Raw genomic sequence first — 19,632 nt, 5'->3', positions numbered from 1 at the left:
TAGTTTTGTTTTAACATGATTGATATTGTATTTTATTGACCCACAGTGTTCAGGAATTTCAGATTAAGTCTATCATAGAATCATAGGACTAGAAGGGACCTCAATAGGTCTTCTAGTCAGTCCCCTGCACTCACTAAATATTATCTAGAATCTAGACCATCCCTGACAGGTGTTTGTCTAACTGCTTTTAAAAGTCTCCTATGACAGGAGATTCCACAACATCCCTAGGCAATTTATTCCAGTGTTTAACTGTCCTTACAGTTGGGAAGTTTTTTTCTAAATGTCCAGCCTAACCTCCCTTGCTGCATGTTAAACCCATTGTTTGTCTTGACTTAAAAAAAAAAAAAAGTGTTTTTATATGGAGGTAGCTATGCCCCTCTCCACCTGGAATTGATCTCAACTCACTACATCAGCTAAAACTGCCCATGCCATGTCTCCACTAGGATTTTACATCGAGATAGTTACCTAAAGGTAAAAATGAACATATTTTGCAAGAAAACAGAGCCTAAAATAAATAACATGAGCCCTCACAGCCTTCTCCGAGAAATGGCCCATCTTTCCTGCTTCTCCACCCCAAAGCACAACATTGCTTCAGAACATTATCCTGCCCTCTTTCTTTTATCTGAATGTGAAACTTCTCAACCTCATCTGACAACAGAAGAAACACAAACTTCAGCCCCTGCCCAGTACACCTTTACAGGATTATTCACATGAGTAAAGGATTTGAACAAGTGAATTAAGACAAAACTACATTTACTTGTGTGTGTGTGTGGGGGGGGGGGGGTATATATATATATAAATCTAAAGTTACAGCTATAGAAAACTGAAATTTACATACAAATTGTGTTAAAAATCCCAGGCCTTTTTCACTGATCTCCACAGAAACTTTTTGGATTTGGGTTACAAAAAAAAAAAAACCACCACCACACAACACTTTCATTAGAAGTCTTCATTGGACAAGTTCAAACAATACCATAATCACAAAAAAGTTGTACCTCCAGGAGTTACTGTCTTAAATAATGTTTTTGTTTACAATTTTTTAATCTAGACCTTTCTGAGGGTATACTTCATTGTACATTTTCTGGCAAGAAAATACACTACATAAAGACTAGCAAAAAAATATTGGCAGAATTAAAAAGGAGCACTTTTTTTGTGTAAGTATTTTACATTATTAATAGTTTTTTATTTTTCCAGGTATGCTTACCTGTTTCCTCTTATTTAGGTGGCATTTGTTTGGATTTTAAAATGTGTTTGTTCAGGTCATTTTGAATTTAAAAATTAAAAAATACATACACATAATTCCAGATGAGATAATGTAATGTTTGTGTCAAATGTCGCAGCTAGTCATGAGGTAGCTTTTATGTTCAGATGTCTGCAGCAGAAATAGCGCTGGGCTCAAAGCACTTTTTTCCTGTATTTTCTTAGTACTAAAGGGGAAAAAACAAGACTATCATGTCTTTAAATTTATTTTCTTTCTGTTTTTCTTTCCGAGTGTTCAATACTGCATTTTTCTCTAGCATGTTTTCCTCAATACTTCAACTCCCCTCCCCCCACTTATTTTTTTAATTTGGGTGGCAGGGAAGGTGGAATAAGGCAGAATATTGCTTTTTAATTTCTTCATTTCACATTTTTACCTACCTTTTTAAGTGGATGTTAAATACACCTTTTGATCTCCTAAGTTTTATTTACTGCCTGTAGATCCAGAGCACCACTTTTTCCTCTGTCATTTTAACCTGCCTAGTACCACTGCTAAAGATTAAGTTAGGCCTTGTCTACACTACAAAGTTTTGTCGACAAAACAGTGGATGCGTGCACGCTGTGATGTGACTTTTGGCGGCAAAAATGCCCTGTTTTGGTGACAAAATAAAACCACCCCGATGAGAGACATAAGACTTTTTGCACAAATTTTTTGTCCACAGAGTGCCACTGGATTTTGTCACTTTAATTGGCCTCCAGGAGGTATCCCACAATGCCCATCATGACCGCTATGGTCAGCAGTTTGAACTCTACTGCCCTGCAGCCAGGTAAACAACTATCTGCCCCTCCCCCTTAGAAGCCCTGGGGATTTTTGAAATTCCATTTCCTGTTTTCTCCATGTGGAGAGGTCTCATCGCATCTTCCCAGGTGACCATGGCAGGTTATCGCAGCAAATGCTCTCCCACTTGAACCACTGCGGAGCAGCTAGATCTGCTCAGTATATGGGGAGAGGAGGCTATGCAGTCCCAGCTGCGCTTGAGCCATAGGAATTTTGATACCTATGGGTAGATTTCTCAAAGCTTGTGCAAAAAAAGCTATGATCAGGACACAGTGCAGTGCAGAGTGATGATAAAGGAGCTGAGGCAGATGTATCATAAGGCGAGGGAGGCAAACCGTCGCTCCAGTGCTGCACCTAAGACCTGCCGGTTCTATAAGGAGTTGGACGCCATCCTCGGTGGTGACCCCACCTCCACCGCCAAGAGCCCCGTGGATACTTCAGCAGGCCTGGAGGCGGTGGAAAGAGGACCTAACCCAGAGGATAAAGTCATTGATGAAGACGTGGAGTTAGATGACGATGTGGAGCTGCCAGTGGGGCAGGCAGCCAGGAACTGTTCACCACTCCAGAGGCGGCTAACCAGTCTCAGCTGTTGTTCTCTGGTGAGCAAGAAGCAGGAGAGGAGACGCCTGGTAAGTGGCTGTGGTTTATGTAGTGCGGAGGTGGGTACAGGGTACAGAAATGTACTGGCTGCGTTTCTGTGAGCTGGACATTTCCCTGTGTAACTAATCAGTATAGCAGAACATGGTGTTGATGCATGCCAAGATCTCACGTGAATCCTCCAGAGAGATCTCTACGAAAGTTTCCAGGAGGTACTCAGTAATCCTCTGCCAAAGGTTCCTTGGCAGAGCTGCTTTGTTCCTTCCCCCACTGTAGGAAACTTTCCCGCGCCATTCGGCAATCACTTGTGCAGAGACCAAAGTGTCACAGAGGCGAGCAGCATAGGGACCAGGGCGGAAGCCACAACCATGTAGTAGATATACCTTCACTTCCCTGCTTACCCTCAGCAGTGAGACATCTGCTACAATGAACCTCACCTGTGGAAAAGTGTGGGAGAATTTTATTATTTTTTCCCTACTTGGCTGCACCACAATCCTTGCAGAGTGTGTGCTCTTTCCCCCCCCATGTGGAGTGCTCCCTCTTCCCCCGCCAACACTCACCATACTTTGGGTGTTCGCAGAGATGCGTGCCTGTCAAGGGTCAATGAGAAAGTTATTGTTATGTTGCAAAAGGTGTATTTAACTGAAATGTTTCAATGCTGTGCGTGAATTTAACAATCCCACTTCTGTGCATTTGTCCCTTGTGCTTCAGCAGATGTGGCCCTCAGGAACACCCCACACACCCCAGCCGAGGATCTACACCAGGTAAGAAAGCACCTAAGATGGAGCAAAAATGACATGTTCCGGGAAGTACTGCACTTTTCCAATGCAGAGAAGTGAAGGGAAGCCAAAAGGCATGACAGAAAAGAAAATCAGGAGTTTGTTAAGGATGCTACTGAACGGATGATTCAAGTCATGGAGGAGCAAACGCAGATGCTGAAGTCCTTAATAATGCTGCAGACTGAGCAGATGCATGTGTACCCGCCCTCCCCTGCAACACATTCAGAACTCTTTTCCATGCCCCCCCAAACTCCACCCCGACAGTCCTTTCCACTTTCTGGGACTTCTTGGTTTCCCCTTCACTCCACCCTCTTGGACAACTTTTAAAATGATAGCTGGATCTACACACAGCTTGAAAAGTCTGCCTTTCCCTGGTAACTCCTTTCCCGCCAAGCATGTGTGTGTGCATGTGTGTGTGTGCGCGTGTGCGTGGTTTCGTGTGCGATAAAAGCAAAGTTTTTGAATGGTGACTCATCTTTATTTGTTTCCTACAAATTGAGATAGCAAGCATTACCAATACATATACAGGCAGTTTAATCATTTGCATGTAAGGCCCCAAATGTCACCATTGCTTCCTAGGAAAACTACATGTAATGTAATATTGCAGCACCAAATCACAGAGATATGCATTACTGGTTCTCATTTTCAGAGCATTGCCTCAAAGCCTCCCTGATTTGAATTGCCCCCCTCTGATAGCCCTGGTATCTGTCTGCTCAAAATCAGCAGCCAAGCAGTCTACCTCAACACTCCACCCCTGAGCAAAGCTTTCACCGTTAGCTTCACAGAGATTATGCAACATACAACACGTGGCTATGACCATAAAAATATTATCCTCATTGAGATCTAACCTGCCATAAAGGCATCACCAGCGTGCCTTTAACCTACCAAAGGCACATTCCATCTGGCACCTACTCAGTCTGCTGAACTGCTCCTTACTGTTGTCCAGGTTTCATGTGTAAGGTTTCATGAGCCATGGCTGTAAGGGGTACACCAGGTCTCCCAGGATCACTATGGGCATTTCAACATCCCCCACTGTAATCTTCTGATATGGAAAGAAAGTCCCCACTTCTAGCTTTCTATACAGGCCGGAGTTCTTGAATATGCGTGCGTCATGCACTTTCCCAGACCATCCCGCGTTGATGTCAGTGAAATGCCCACGGTGATCCACAAGTGCCTGCAATACCATGGAGAAGTACCCCTTCCTATTTATGTACTCTGTTGCAAAGTGGTCTAGTGCCAAATTGGAGTATGTGTGCCATCTATTGCCCCTCCACAGTTAGGGAAACCCATTTCTGCAAAGCCGTCCACTATTTCACGCACATTTCCCAGAGGCCCAGTCCTTCGTAGGAGGATGCGATTAATTGCCCAGCACACTTGCATTAAACGCAGCCCCAACGGTCGACTTCCCAACTTCAAATTGATTCGTGACTGACCGGTAGCCGTCTGGAGTCACCAGCTTCCACATAGCGATTGCCACGCACTTCTCTACCAATAGGGCAGCTCTCATTCTGGTGTCCTTGTACCGTAGTCCGTGAGCTTGCCCCAGCACAGTTCCAGGAAGGCGGCTTTCCACATCCGAAAGTTCTGTAGCCACTGCCCGTCATCCCACACCTGCATGATGATACGATCCCACCATACAGTGCTGTTTCCCAAGCCCAAAAGCAACGGTCCATCCTCTGCAGTTCCATGAATGCCGCAATCTTAACTTGCTCCTATCCATATCACGTAGTATGGCAGGCAACTGGTAGTCTTTTTCAGTTAGGAACTTTGTGATTAATTGCACTGCCATCCGCGATGTCTTCATGACAGTTATCAGCGCACAGGAGAGCAGTGTGGGATCCATTCTTTCTCACAAAGATGCCGAGGTGCAAAGCAAACAAGGACCATTGAAAAATGCTGCAAAAGAAAGCTTTAAGCCCATGGAATGCTGGGACAGAAAGCGATGCATCATGGGACATTGAGCCCAGTCACAAGATGTGCTGCGATCCACTCAGCCTTCCCACGAGACCTAGCGGCAGAAGGAGTTGAGCTGGACTGTGGGATAGGTACCCACAATGCACTATTCACACTGTCGATGCTAGTGCCCCAAGTGTGGACGCGCTCTACTGACAGAGGGAGTGAGTGTGAACATGCAATACTGATTTTTATTATAGTGCTTTTTGAGCGTCGACATAACTTTTGTCGACAAAACTCTTTGTGTAGACAAGGCCTTAGAAGTGACCTGACAAAACTGACACATGAAAGAAGGAAGAGACGTTCTCTGTTGTGTTGGGTGCTGAGTGAGTATTATCAGTGGATATCTGAAACTCACTTGATCTCTCATTTCTAATGTAAACAACACTGAGGGTGAAATACTGGCCCCCTTGAAGTCAACAACAAAACTCCCACTGACAACAATGGGATTAAGACTTCACCCTGCAAGACTGCTAGGTCTGTTGCAGCACCATTGATGTCAATGCAACTTTTGCTATTAATTTCAATAGGAACAGGATCAGACCTTTACTATGTATTTTAGGGATCCAATCTTGCTCCAAGTGAAAGTCAATGAGAAAACTTCCATTAACTTCAAAAAGAGCAGGCGAAGGCACTAAGTGCTCTCCCAGTGCAGGGCTTAATCTTTTTTACCCCCACAAAGTCAATGGGTTTCAAGGTATTATACAAAGCAACAGAGGGTCCTGTGGCACCTTTGAGACTAACAGAAGTACTGGGAGCATAAGCTTTCGTGGGTCAGAACCTCACTTCTTCAGATGCAAGGGATTATACAGTGATTCTATCTTAATAAGAGACCTTCCACACTCAATTCACCCAACTGAAAGCAAGACTAATCTATCTGAACATTAAAGTAGAAATCACTGACCTAAAGGCTTGTCTATACTTGAAACTCTACAATGACACTGTTGTAGCGCTTTGGTATAAACACTACCTACCCCAACAGGAGGGGTTCTGCCGTGGGCATAGGTAATCCATCTTCCCAAGAGATGATGCTGTCTACACTGTGATTTCGGTCACCTTAACTACGCCGCTCAGGGGTGTGGATTTTTCACACCCCTGAGCAACGTACCTGGGTCAACCTAACTTTTTAGTGTAGATCAGGCCTAAGACAAGTGAGGAAATCAAGAAACGTGCAAAGGCTGGCATCAAGAACCAACTTAGACCAGCCGGGCTGGATTCTCTCTGGAGTACTGCCCATTGCTCTCAAAGATCTGTGTAGAAATTCTTTCACACAATAACTAATAGCAGCTTTTGTGGATCCAATGAACTGGGTGCTTAAACCTGTGGGTATCCAACAGAGGGATACATTTGCATGGTGGAGGTGAAAACAAGGGACATTTTTATAGTCGGGGGGTTGGAGAAGGATAAGAATAATGTTCAAGGATTTTTCACAAAACATGCATATTACAACAGGAACAGAGAATTTAATCTTTTTGCCCTTTGTATTTAAAAAAAAAAAAAAAATCTGGAAAGCAGAAGTGGGCTACATTTGACCAAACCTCTGGAAGGTGTAACATGAATTATACATGCCAAACTGTAACTGTACACACAGTAACGATTTAACTTTATCTTTGTAATTGTAAGAGATCATTAGTAAATTCACTAGTGGGCTTTAAGTTTTCCACAGAATCCATACAGTGCATTTAAACAATATTATTTTTCTCTATATATGTATTTTTCTCTATTGTGTCTTAAAACGAATACATCTTTTGCTTTCTCTAATCTGAATTAAATCTAGTTGCTCTGCTTGGAGAAATACTGACAGTTACTATTCTGAAGGAGAGGTTTCAGCTACAGAAAAAGGTAACAGGCGAAAAGTCTTTTTGTTCTGTGTTTGTACAGTGCCTAGCACAATGGGGTCATCATCCAGGACTATGGTTTCTAGGCACAACAGTTACAATAAAGAAGAAAGAATTAACTGTTCTGTTTCTGGTCTAGCAAAGAGAAAATATTGGGTCTGAGAGAATCAACTCCATAAAAGTTGTCCTGTCAGAGCTTAGAGGTAGAGTGGATTTTCTAAAAGGGGCCACATACCAAGAAGGGTAAGATCAGTTAACCCTTTACAGTATTTAACAGCAATACTAGGACTACTTGGTCTTTTTCCAGTAATGGAAGCGCTCTTCTATCACAAAGGCTGGGTTGCATTTGTACTTGCCATTATACATACATTGCAATAGGTCCTTTACTATTCGTACAGCTCTTAAAGTTCTGTAAAGCATTCACCTGTCACACAAAACAAACTGATCCCTTTGAAATGAAAATCTAAAAGTAAATGTGTTAGTCAATGTCTGCCAATGAAACAAGCAAGCCCAATGACCATCTATAAGCCTTGAGGCAGGTAATTCAGTTCAACATGAGATTGGTGAACAACAGTATGTTTTATTTAATTAGGACGAACAGAAGAGATAAACCTCACAGCAGGGTGGGTAATGACAACATTTCAAAAATAATTCATGCCCAGGTAACAAAAGGGCAAATTTCAATTACATAAAAAGCTAAAAAGTTGACTTAACATATCCAAGAGGGAAAAGAAAAAATTAATAAATGCACTGCATATGATTAACAAGTGGCATTTGCAAGCACTCCACATTGTTCTGTTGCCTAGTCTGTTGATACAAGGCAAAAAAAGGTTTTGTTTCTAGGCAAATGCAAACAACAAAATGAAGTAGTTTAGATGCAAACTGGTACAGCAACAATATATAGAAAAGTAGTCATATAGTGGAAATCTAACACCACACACCAATTCATTGGACTGCAGCTATCTTTTTAAATACATGTCCCAAATGGTACTGACTAGCTTTCAACCACATCTAGTCCCCCGTACAAATATTTTAAAAATACTAAAATTGCTATAAGCTTATGCCTGCTTTCGCTGAAGGAAAAAAAAAATCACAAGAGACAATTTAATATCTTAGTACCCTACCTTTAGAACAGTGGTTCTCAATCAGTGGTCCGGGCCCCCTGGGGGGCCACAAGTAGGATTCAGGGGGTTCGCCAAGCAGAACCAGTGTTAGACTCACTGGGGCCCAGGGAAGAAAGCCTAAGCCCTGCTGTGCAGGGCTGAAGCCTGGGGGCCTGAGCCTGCCACCTGGGGCTGAAGCAGAAGTCTGAGCAACTTAGCTGTGGCATGGGGCCCTAGGCAATGGCCCTGCTTGCTAACCCTTAATGCCAGCCTTGGCTTTTATATGTAGAAAACTGTTTTTGTGGAACAGGTGGACCATGGAGTTTTTTATTTTGGGGGGAAGGAGGGCTCAGAAAGAAAAAGGTTGAGAACCCCTGCTTTAGCTCACTCCATAAAATGGCTCTGGCAAACCACCACTATTCAGTACTACAAAAAAAATATATTCAGGTGTAGACAGTGAGATGTAGTCCTTAAAACTGATGTTTTTTCTTTCTTCTAAGAAGCCAACTAACCTGGTTTTCGATGTTTACAAACGGACTTCATGAAAGAAGCTGCACAAAGTACAAATGTAGCCCAAGGCTTTGGTTCTAGACTCAATTATATTGAATATATTTACACAGTATAGTAGATCCTTGCTAATTCTCACATCACTAATCCACAAACCTAAATTCTCAAAAAATTATCCCCCAGAAAAGGTAGTCTCACCCCATTTGTCATCCAATAATTAAAAGAAGAGAGATCTAAATAGGTCTCATATTACTAACAATTAATTACTACAGTATATTTACTAGGATTCTGTGAAACACCATAGCAGCCTTCTTTTCTCATAAGCATTTTGGCGAGGTGGCATTTATAATGATGGGCCAGATAAGGGGGCTGATTTGGAATTTATAAGGCAGTTCAATTAGTATGGTTGGTTAATATCTTCTGTTTTGGTGGATAATTTGCTAAGAATCTAGTCAGAATACGTAGTTTGGGATTAAGCATGAGGGTAAATGTATCCAATTTTTTTTTAAATCAAATAGTGGGTTTCATATTTTTAAAATGTTGTGGAGCACCAAGAGCTTGACCCTACAAATTGAAAATAAATAAAATGAGAAGAGATTAAACTATTCTTGTAAAAATACCTATGTAAACACTGTATATTTATTAAAAGCAAAGTAAAGGTAAACCCTAGAATATGAATAAACTATTGTCATTTACTGACCCACAAACAAGTTAAGTTTTGTAAGTGTTCATTGTAATTACTGATCTCTGGATGCCATCCCATGCATTTTTCATACTGAAATGATTTAAATCTAGTTAATCAAATAGGTTTAAAATAAAAGTTTTGTTGGCACTAATCAATAGATAGAGCCAAACCAAAACCCAGTCTAGGGTAAAGCAGTTTTTATTTACACAACACTAACGCATCTGCAAAACATCATCATTTTTATATCCAGTTCAGAGGATGGCATGAACATCTGCTTTCATTTCAAGACATTAATTTTCAATTATTGAAGAAAAACAAAATAAATCCTTACAAATTACTGGTAACGGTGGAATCTTTTGTTACTCTATTAGTTTATAATAGTAATTTAGAAATCCCACAATTAACATTCCCAACAAGGGCTTTCTGATGGTTATTTGTCATTTGTGGCAATTCAATAATGAATGACGTTCTTTATGCTGCTCTGATTTTACACAAGTATATTTTAGAGAAGAAACAATAAGCATTCTCTGCTAGCATCTATTGCCTCGTAACATAATTTTCCAGTGGTTAAAATTAGATGAAACATGACTAAAAGCATTAGATTTCTATCTTCTGCCAATTTTTGTTTAAGCCCTTCACTTCACCTGTCCTACACTTTTCAATTTTTCCTTACATTTAATAGTCATAACTGCTAGGACCAGTGAGACCAGATCACAAGGTTTTTGCATACAGGACTTGAGTTCCAATCAGTAAGCCCGCTAAACAATATAGAGATCTTCCCCAGGAAACTAGACTGTGGGAGAAGGGAAAAAAAGAAAAAAGAAAGACTTCTGGAGCTCATGGGAAACCTCACTGTACTCTTATATCAAACTATACATGCAAATTTAAAAAGTACTATATAGGCTAAAATCTAAAGGTCCTTGCTCAACATACTGCATAGATTCAAATGTTCTCATAGTATCAACAGCACAATGAACCAATCTTCAGTGATGCTAAATTCCCAAAATGCTACGCTTGGTACAGAACAATCAAGAGTGTAATCTTACTTGAGATGAGTTTTATCTATTTTAGCTGCTGCCTTCACTGTATCAATAAGAATCCACTAAAACTTGAATGAACTGTAAAATTAAAGGATAATCACACAAGTCTCTTGTATTTGGCAATTATGATTATACTTGTCAAAATTTAATTTGTAGAATGTACTGTACCACTACCATCAAGTTCTTCTCTATCAGCTGGGAAAAAAAGAAAATTATATCTTTAAGACACGTATGAAAGACATTGTTACTTCCACAGTCAACTCTGTAACTGAGCTCCGACATTGTATAATTGACTTTGCAAGCAGAACAACAGCAATATAACAAAGAAAATGTCAGTGTTTTCACAGCGCTAATCTATAGCACTAGGAGGGCCTCCTGCTGTCAGCCAGAGCTGACAATACAATAGCTTTCAAAGGGATATTACCATCACGCTTTTATTCTTGACATCAATCAAGACAAAGAGAATCCTTTTCACAAGACATTAAAAATCAAACCTTTGTATGAACGGATAGGTAAAACAGCATTCCTTTAAAGAAGATCATTCATAGCAATCAACTAATTGGAGCCTAGAAAACGGCTGAAGTATTTTTATTTACTTTGCATATAATGAAGTACAGAGCAACCTTGGTTTTTTGAATGACACAAATGAGGCAGGTATGCTGTGAATCAAAAGTTTCTATCAGCATTTTTTGCCAACTGAAAGCAAAAAAATATGACAGCAATTCTGCAACTTCAAGTAGGATAACAAATCTAGACTTAATTAGTGCATCCTTTTTGCAAAACAGTTTGATTACTGACTAGCATGTTTATGCACAAAAATACCATTGCAATCTGACAGCAATTTGCAGAACTGTCAAATCCAGCAACCAAAGTGCATCTGATGTTTAAAACCTTGTGCCAATATGAATGTAGTTCCCACAAACTGTATTCAAGTAATTCTTCAATTAAATTACATAGAACCTTGAACCTGTGGTTCTATTACCAGGAGCCTAGTATCTCACATGCTCTCTTATTTAATTGGTTCTCAAACATTAGTAAGCTGTAACATAAGCTATTATTCAATATAGGATTCAACAGAAACCATTAATAATTATAATTGTCAGTCAAATGGCAGCTTTAGAATACAGCACCGCTATAAAGTTGGTAGAAGAAAAACTTTTAAAGGTATTTCCTTTTAACTTATTAACGATCACATCTATCAGAGAAATTAATGGTGCATTGTGATGTTCACAATTGCATTATGGTTCTGAGGTTCACATTCAATTGATCTGAATTAATCTGAACAATGTACATCTCTTCTTTACAAATATTAAGTATAAATGTAATTGACAAAACATACTACTGACAACTTGACAAAGAAAGATTTTGTTCACTTTAGAGAAATTTTTTTTGGCTGTCTACAAGTACACATTTAAGATGGAAAAAAATCTTTAGGACAGCCATGCATCTTACAACATTGTAACTGTTAACACAGCATGTAGACTATAAATGACATAATTATGTTAAAAGTTGCCAAAGACTCAGCATATCACCTGCTTTTATGCTAGCCTGACCCTCTCTTCACTTAATTTAAGTAGAATGTTCTCTCCATCAATCAACTGGAATGTTGGATTCCTTTAAATTTTCCCATTCAAATTAATGTTTAAAATTAATCAATGTATTTAATTTCAAAACTTAAATCCCACATCAGGTAAAATTCCACAGCTACCAGTCTAAATGGATGGTTACTAATACAGTAATTATTGCAACTTTTTATTATACTGAACCAGAGACCTAGTGTTACAGAACAAGTGCAGGGCTGTTCCGTCATCCAGTTGTTTTACAAATCTTCATTCCATATCACTTAAAATTAAGAACTTGTCAACATTTGTTACTTCTGTCAAATTAGTTTGTTACTGTAATGACAAAGATTGTGCACCTTTCACTGTTAATATGCAGTCAACCTGCATTTTACATGTAGAAAACTCCCTTATATCACAGGCACAGTTATCCCATTTTAGTACTTAAGCTTTTTGCATGGAAATGGATGCACAAATCTCAACAGTGGTTACTAAATATAAAAGCTGTTATATAATGTGAAATAAATATACAGAAAAGAGAACTATTTGAAGAAGGCATAAATGCTATGCATAGATCTATATAATTTATACTTGTTTTCCTTCTCAGTTGAATTGGGAAACCTGTGACCTCAGAGTGCCTTTATTTATTACATCTCAATTATTTCCATAGAAACGTGTACTGTGGCAATTTACTGGGTTGCCAACTCCCTAGACTACAAGATGTATGTGATGGACTTTTTAAAAGCCAAAGATATGGATGAGTAAAAGAGAAGGAAGAAATTCTCTCTCACGTATATGAGTTAGGACCATGTGCATGCGCGTACACACGGTTATGAATTGCAATGTACACAGATTCACCCAACATTTCCACCATTAATCAAGATATTCTTCAGACTGCACATTAGTCAATTAATATTAGAAAGTGTAATTTACAGTCAGTTTATGCTGGACTGGAGAAAACATTCCTAGTCATTAGAAAGGTATGCAAAACTTAGCATCTTAAAACTTACTTAGTCTTCTATAAAAACTCATTGTTGTAAATATATTTCTAGACATTTATGCTTTAGAAGGGATGGGAAATACTTTATATTGAATATTTTACTATTCAATTTAAAAAATATCATTGCAAATAATGGTGCCAACTGTACCAAGACTGAGTTCAAAATTAACAAAGTAAAACAATAATGCCTTGTGGTGAAGTCTGCCACCCAAAAAAAAAAAAAAAAATGATAAAGTAGAAAACAAATTAAAAATAAATGGCAAATGTATAATTTTATTAAATAAAAAGGGTCAAGGGTTATTGTTAAATTAGCTTTTCAAACTAATACGGTTTTTCAATGCCACTTAACTATTTCCTGTACAATACATGTGGTACTTTATCACAGAACAAAATATTTTGAACCTCCAGAGGCCTATCCACCAAATGGGATCCCCCTTTTCAAGGGAAGTCATGACCTGAGGTATGATTTTTTCATACTGCGATTCTTCTTGTTTCAAATACCATTTTCAGAACATGCACTAGAAATAGTTATACTTCTCTCCTTTTTTCCTCCTATGGTCTGTAACACTTCATATATCAATTACAGAAGAGCTGCATTTACAGGAGATTGTCCTCAATTGTGGAGGTCCACAATACCATACTGTTAAAGTGACACACAGCAGAAAGGCTAAAATACTATTAGTCTGTAAGAAACACATTCCAGCTTTTTGTTTAAAGGTGGAAGTCTTACTTTTACAATAACCAAATACACATCTGAGAGCAAGGATTATATAAAAACAAAATTGGGAGTGTATCTCAAAGCAAAAGCTAATATTATGGAACAGCATTTCACATGCAGTACCTCTTAAATGCATCCAGTTATTTCACTTCTTAATTACCACTATGATTAAATGAATGTATTTTCTACATCTAAAAGTTATTAAATAATGAACACTTAAAAGTTTTGTTCCATTAAAAAACATCCAGTTTTGTGCTGCTATAACAAACACCAAACCACTAAGTTTCTGATTAACTACTTCTACTTTGTATGAGACAGTAAAATGTTAGCCAAATGTTATCCTAACCTTTCAATGGCTTTGACTAGCAAGTATTCTAAAATCACTGCTGCATTGTCACATCAATTTACTGAACACTCAAAAAGAATGCAGTTCACACAATACAGCACATAGGTATTCTGGGCCTTGGCCTTTATTTGTACATTTTGTAGACAGCTGTTTTCTGGAAGTGATAATTATCAGATTTTTTAAGTAACTCTTAACTGTAACTGTTTAAATACTTTATTATGCCCTAAAGAATGACTATTTGGGATGAGTTTATTTGTAAAGTTTAACCTTTCACTTCTATTTTAAAATATCACATTCTACTTCAGTGTATCTGACTATTGTCTCTGCAGTTCCTAATGACTTATCCATCTTAGATTTAAATCCTGACACTATTTGACTATTGAAGAAATGGATTTTAATGCTTCCTTTCTTTGATCACCCTTAAGTGTATTGTACAGTAAACAGAGGAAACAGGTGAATCAGACTGTTCCTAATGGGACAGAAACATTAATTTCACCTACCTGCTAAGATGCTATTTTTCCCCACAAACATAATTTTAAAACTACAAGATCCTGACACCAAGAGACAGCAAGACTGGAGTATGCTAAATTATAAACTTTTTATTCATCTTTCCAAATTATTTTGCCAGAGCACCCTCTGACATGGCAATTCTATAATAGCTTGTTAAATTAGTGAAATGTGTGTGCTTATAAAATATTTGATTGTATCCATCACCATGGCAATTCTGTTTTAATATGTTCTCCAATTAACAGTTTCCCCAATAGTTATCTAGCTGCATCTTGATAACTTCTGGCTTCAGGTCCATAACATCATAACAACTTGGCATAAAAGGGAATATGATAATCACATGGGCATGATATGATATATCCACTGTATTCAAAACACTGGAAAAAATAACTTGTTAGGATATATAACATCATGGATTCTCAGCAATACTCAGAGCTCAAACAGTTTTCAAAAAAATATTTTAAAACAAGGAAAACTTCACCACACCCCAATTCATGCTTACTGACACTGGAGCCAACTTTGTGGATCTGTTTTCAACCTTTTCATACCAGCCATAAAGACTCAACAAGAAGCATGTGACTAAAAGGTACACAAAAATCAGAGTCACAGGAAATCCAGTCTGCCATGTCACACAGATTCCATTTGGGAATTCACAGATACTGTTTGACATGCTTCCCCTGATCAACCACTTTGTTACCCTAACAAAAACCAACCTATGCCACTCTAACTATGCCTGCATACATAGACTTTAAGGCTAGATTGTCTAGTCTGACCTCCTGCACACTGCAGACCACGGAACTTCACCCACCAGCCTTACATGGCAGCAATGGGGGTAAGGGGAGAAAGTGGCATAGTCCGGCAGCCATTATAGAAACAGAGCAACAAATTGTATATTCTTGAGTGTGAGGTTACTGTCTTTCTAAAAGATAAATGGGGGGGGGGGGAATTAACCCCAAAGAGAAGGCTAGCTCTGCCATACAAACAGAGCAGGCAGTTGCAAAGGACTGCAAAATATTGGGGATAGCAACATGTTCACTGACCCTCCATGTTCCAATGGCCGTGGGCTGCCAGCCCCTAAAATGGATGATGGGAAATCATGGAAGAACCTTTCCTCCCCACACACAGGTGAAATCAGTCAGCTGACCCCCTCCCCCTATTTACAGGCTCAAATAGGAACTAAAAGGAGGTTTTCATACTGTGGGAAATCCCTGTCTCAAGTCTGAGAGCATACCCACCAGCCAATGCAGAAACCAGTCACTAAGTTGAGGCAATGCTTCCTTACTTTAACATTAGCAGAGGATGGAAACAGAAAAGGGAGACCCCCTATAATCCAGATCATGGGGGACCTGCGAGGGCCCTTCTCCACAAAGCCTTGCAAACTTGTCAGGAAGTCTTAGCTCAGCTCAGCCTCAGGACCTACTACTCACCTGAACTTTACTGGGATGGTTTAGAAAAGCGGTGTTTTCCTGGCATGCCCAAACAAACATTGCTAAGCTGTGGCAAGGGGGTGGCAACGGAATTTTGCCAGGCAGCCCTGGCCTTGTGAAGCAGGGCTGGGGGCACTTCGTGGTCACTTGTGAGGGGTGATTTTTGTGTTGCACGAGGATGCGATTTGTGTTAGGGGCTGGGGGGTTGCGATTATCAAGGGGACACACATACGAGGTGTGCGCTGGGGAGGCACTTTGCTCATCCTCGACCAGTGACAGGCGCTGAGAGATGGGGGGCGGGGGACGATGCTGGGTGTGCCAGTGGGGCCAATCCCCCGCCCCAGCGCTCATGTGGCGGCGGGCCCGGGCGGAAAAGCCCCCTGCCCCGCGGGTAACTCCAGAACTAGTACCAACCGCGAGGAAGAGGCGGACAGCCGGGGGGGGGGGGTCCGACTGTCGAGCCCCGGGCTCTGAGCCGCACACGCAGCCGCCCAGGCCCCAAGCCACGAGCCAGCCAGCCAGGCGGCGGCATTTTGTTGGGGGGATTCGCAATCCCCGCCAAGCTTGGCCCCAACCCCTGATTGGTCACGCGGCGGAGGCTGGCGCGGAGGCGGCTGCTTCCCGCACCCAGGCGGCGGCGGTAGCCATCAGCCGGAGCCAGCGGCGAGCGAGCCGCTCAGCACGGCTCCATGGGCGGCTGGGGGCAAGGGCGAGAGACGGGCGCACGCAGAGCCTGGGCCAGGCTGCGACCGGCGCGCTTACCTTTCACCGAGCGAGGCTTGGCTTGCTTCCTTCTGGACATGTCCAGGCTCCTCGGCTCGTCCTGCGGGTCTCCTCTGCCTCCCTGCCCGCTCCCCCCTCGCTCTCGGTGCCTCTGCCTTCTCCTCGCCCCTTGCCACTTGAAACTTTGTCTGCTCGGCTCTACCAGGCGAAGCAGCAGCAGCAGCAAGATCGATTATTTGATTTCTCACTTCTTTGCCTGTTGCAATGCGGCAACTTCAGCTCCTCTTTCCACCCCTTGGGCACCTAGAGTCTGCCCCCTCCCCCCAAAAAAAATCACACGCGCAACAGTTGCAATTTTAAAAAAAATGTGCAAATAATAAAAACACAAACCAAGCCCAGCCCGCTCCCCCACTCGGCTTTTTTGTTCTCTTTAAAGTTTGCAAGCGCCCTGCAGTTTTTAGCCCCGTTCAGACTTTCACAATAAAAAACATTTGCACCGAGCAATTAGAGCTGATTACATGGGGGGAGGGGGGGGATAGGCGTTAGGAGAATTAAAGTGACTAAAAATATGAGAGGCGCTCTAGGGTGCAACCTTGTTGCAATTTTTTTTAAATTCTGCCCTGACTCCAATCAGCGCCCCCCCCCTTTCTTTTCTTTCCTTTTTTTTTTTTTAATTTCCTCCCCTTCCCGGGTCTCTTGCAAATGTTTTCAAGAGAAGGGCGAGGAGTCTTATTTTTAGGAGAGAGGACCAGATCTCTTGTCTTTCCCCTTCCACCCCAGTCCCCCCTCCCCCTTTTTAAAAGCTAATGTCGCTTGCAGGCTGGCTCCTTCCCTCTGCCTTGCAGCCGTCCGGGTTTCTGTCCTCCTCCTCCTCCTGCACAAATGCACTTCTGAAAACAAGGTAAGTGTTTCTTTGCATCGATGCAGGGGCTGCTAGCTGCCTCCATGTGTTATTCGCTGGAAGGTGGCACTGCTCCTGCCTTCATTGCTGCTGCTGCTGCTGCCCTGGGTTTTTATTTTCTTTAGCTCTCGCCAGCCTCCCTCTCTTTTCTTTGTCCTGGCTCCTTTTCCTCCTCCTGATCTTGCTGCTGGGGCTGCAGTGCAGACACACATAATAAAGCCAGGCTTGGCTGGAAATGTAGCTGAGTCCCAGCAGGAGGATGTGAGGAGTGGAGTCCCGGCGGGGGAGCGCTCTGATCCCGTAGGGAGCCCCGCACAGCCTGGGCTGATCAGACGGAGAGAGAGCCAACAGCACCGAGCCATGGACAGCCCTGGAAATACAGCTCCGATCGCCCGCAAAACCCGGACTCCGCAGGGCGGAGGGAAAGGCGGCGGATTGGAGTCACCAGGCGAGGAGGCGACTCCGCGGAGGCAGGGGTCGCTTTAGCATCACCAGCCGCAGAGGCTGCCGCTCGCGCTGCCGGCCTGCTCGGCTGCTGCGCTTTCTTAAACTTTCTCTCTTCGTTCCCCTTTTCCTGCAGCCTCGTGGTTTCCTCTTCAGCTCGCTCGGCCCCCTTCCCCCCCGTACGAAATCCGATTAACCTGCCATCCCCTCTGCGCTAAACCAGACCTGGGTCCTCTTTGTCTTCCTGTCCCCTCTTGGCCAGTCCCACTTTCCCTGTACACTTTCCGTGCAGAGCGGGTGGTTTCTTTTCTTGTTCCTGGAGGGAGGATTTTGTTTGTTTGCTGAGCAGATCGATTCAGTGATTGAATGCAGCTGTAGTTTGGCGGGGGAGATCGGAGGAGAGAAGCTCCCCCAAATCTGTAATTGTACTGGAAGGCATACGACACCCCAAGGCTAAACAGGGAAGGATCCCTGCAAAGCAACAGGAATAGAAAGGAGCTCACCCATGAGGCAGAAGGCAAACTTTTTGTTCTGGATGCTCTGTGCAAAGAAGGGGTAAAGTCCGCACACTTATTTATTTGGCGCATGGCATACATTCCCTGTACAAGTTTTCTTTTCCCTCCTGATAATGGATGTATTTTTAGGTGGTGTGTATTTCAGAGCTATTGTGTGCTGCTGTGAAAGAGGACTCCAAGCCTTTGGTTGAGCTGGGACATAGATTACCTTTAACAGCATAATATTCTCTCGTATTCAGCCTGAATCTCTGCAAAGTTTCTGCCAAACGTCTGCAGCCCTGCCAGCGGTCTCCACCATATTCCTCTTTCCCTTCCCCCAACTCCGTCCTACATGTGGCGATCCTGAATATTGAATAGTTAGGACACAACAGAAATGTTATCAGTCTTTCATGATCAATAAGTTCAGTCTTAAAGCCCAGAAAAGGAAAATTCATTCCCCCGGTTACTAGTTACCCAGGGCAACCTGAAACCATAAAACACCTGTATCCCACTGAGATAACTTACACGATCTTCTTGCCGTGGAAACAGGTAAATATTTCTTCAATCATATATGGGGAAGATCGGACATTAACAATGTCTGTCAATTACAGAAGTGAGAAAACTTCCTGAATTCTTGGTCTACTCTAAATCTTAAAAGGTGGATTCTGGGTTCCTTATTTAATGGTGAGATCTTGTAAAATGACCCTGAGTCAGATGCATGTATATTTTTAGTTTCCTTTTATCTATATCCAGGGTGGGAAATGACAAAAAAACTCCCAAGAATACTCAAAGTAATTGAAAAGGATTGGCCATCATTGAGAGTTCACCTGCTCATGGTAAAGGGATTGTATGTGAACTTTTACACACCCTGGAAACTGGAGTTGGGAAATTTATTTTGTCTTCTTTTTTTCCCAATATGTTAAATTTAGCAGTAACTAGAGTTTCCTGAACCTTTCTCTGATAGAAAGTATTCTAG

The 19,632-nt window shown here is 41.6% G+C and overlaps 1 protein-coding gene across 22 annotated transcripts in view; it reads right to left on the bottom strand.

The window, feature by feature from the left end:
- Window positions 1–18,364, bottom strand: part of ZNF423 (zinc finger protein 423) — a 322,726-nt gene extending 304,362 nt beyond the window's left edge. For 4 of the 22 annotated variants that reach the window (XM_065567079.1, XM_005289817.5, XM_042852235.2 and 1 more), the window contains exon 1: window positions 16,857–18,363. Coding sequence is in view for 18 of the 22 variants with exons in the window: in XM_005289817.5 (XP_005289874.1) it covers window positions 16,857–16,896 (40 nt within the window). In the remaining 4 variants the exon portion in view is untranslated. Of the gene's footprint in view, window positions 1–16,856 lie in introns of all 22 variants that reach the window. The other 18 variants (XM_005289820.5, XM_065567086.1, XM_065567083.1 and 15 more) reach the window with 7 other exon arrangements.
- Between the last annotated feature and the right edge of the window lie 1,268 nt (window positions 18,365–19,632).

Source organism: Chrysemys picta, chromosome 14, assembly GCF_011386835.1.
Source record: "Chrysemys picta bellii isolate R12L10 chromosome 14, ASM1138683v2, whole genome shotgun sequence".
NCBI lineage: Eukaryota > Metazoa > Chordata > Testudines > Emydidae > Chrysemys > Chrysemys picta.
Note: the sequence above shows the minus strand (reverse complement) of the source record. Positions and strands in the feature narration are given on the sequence as shown.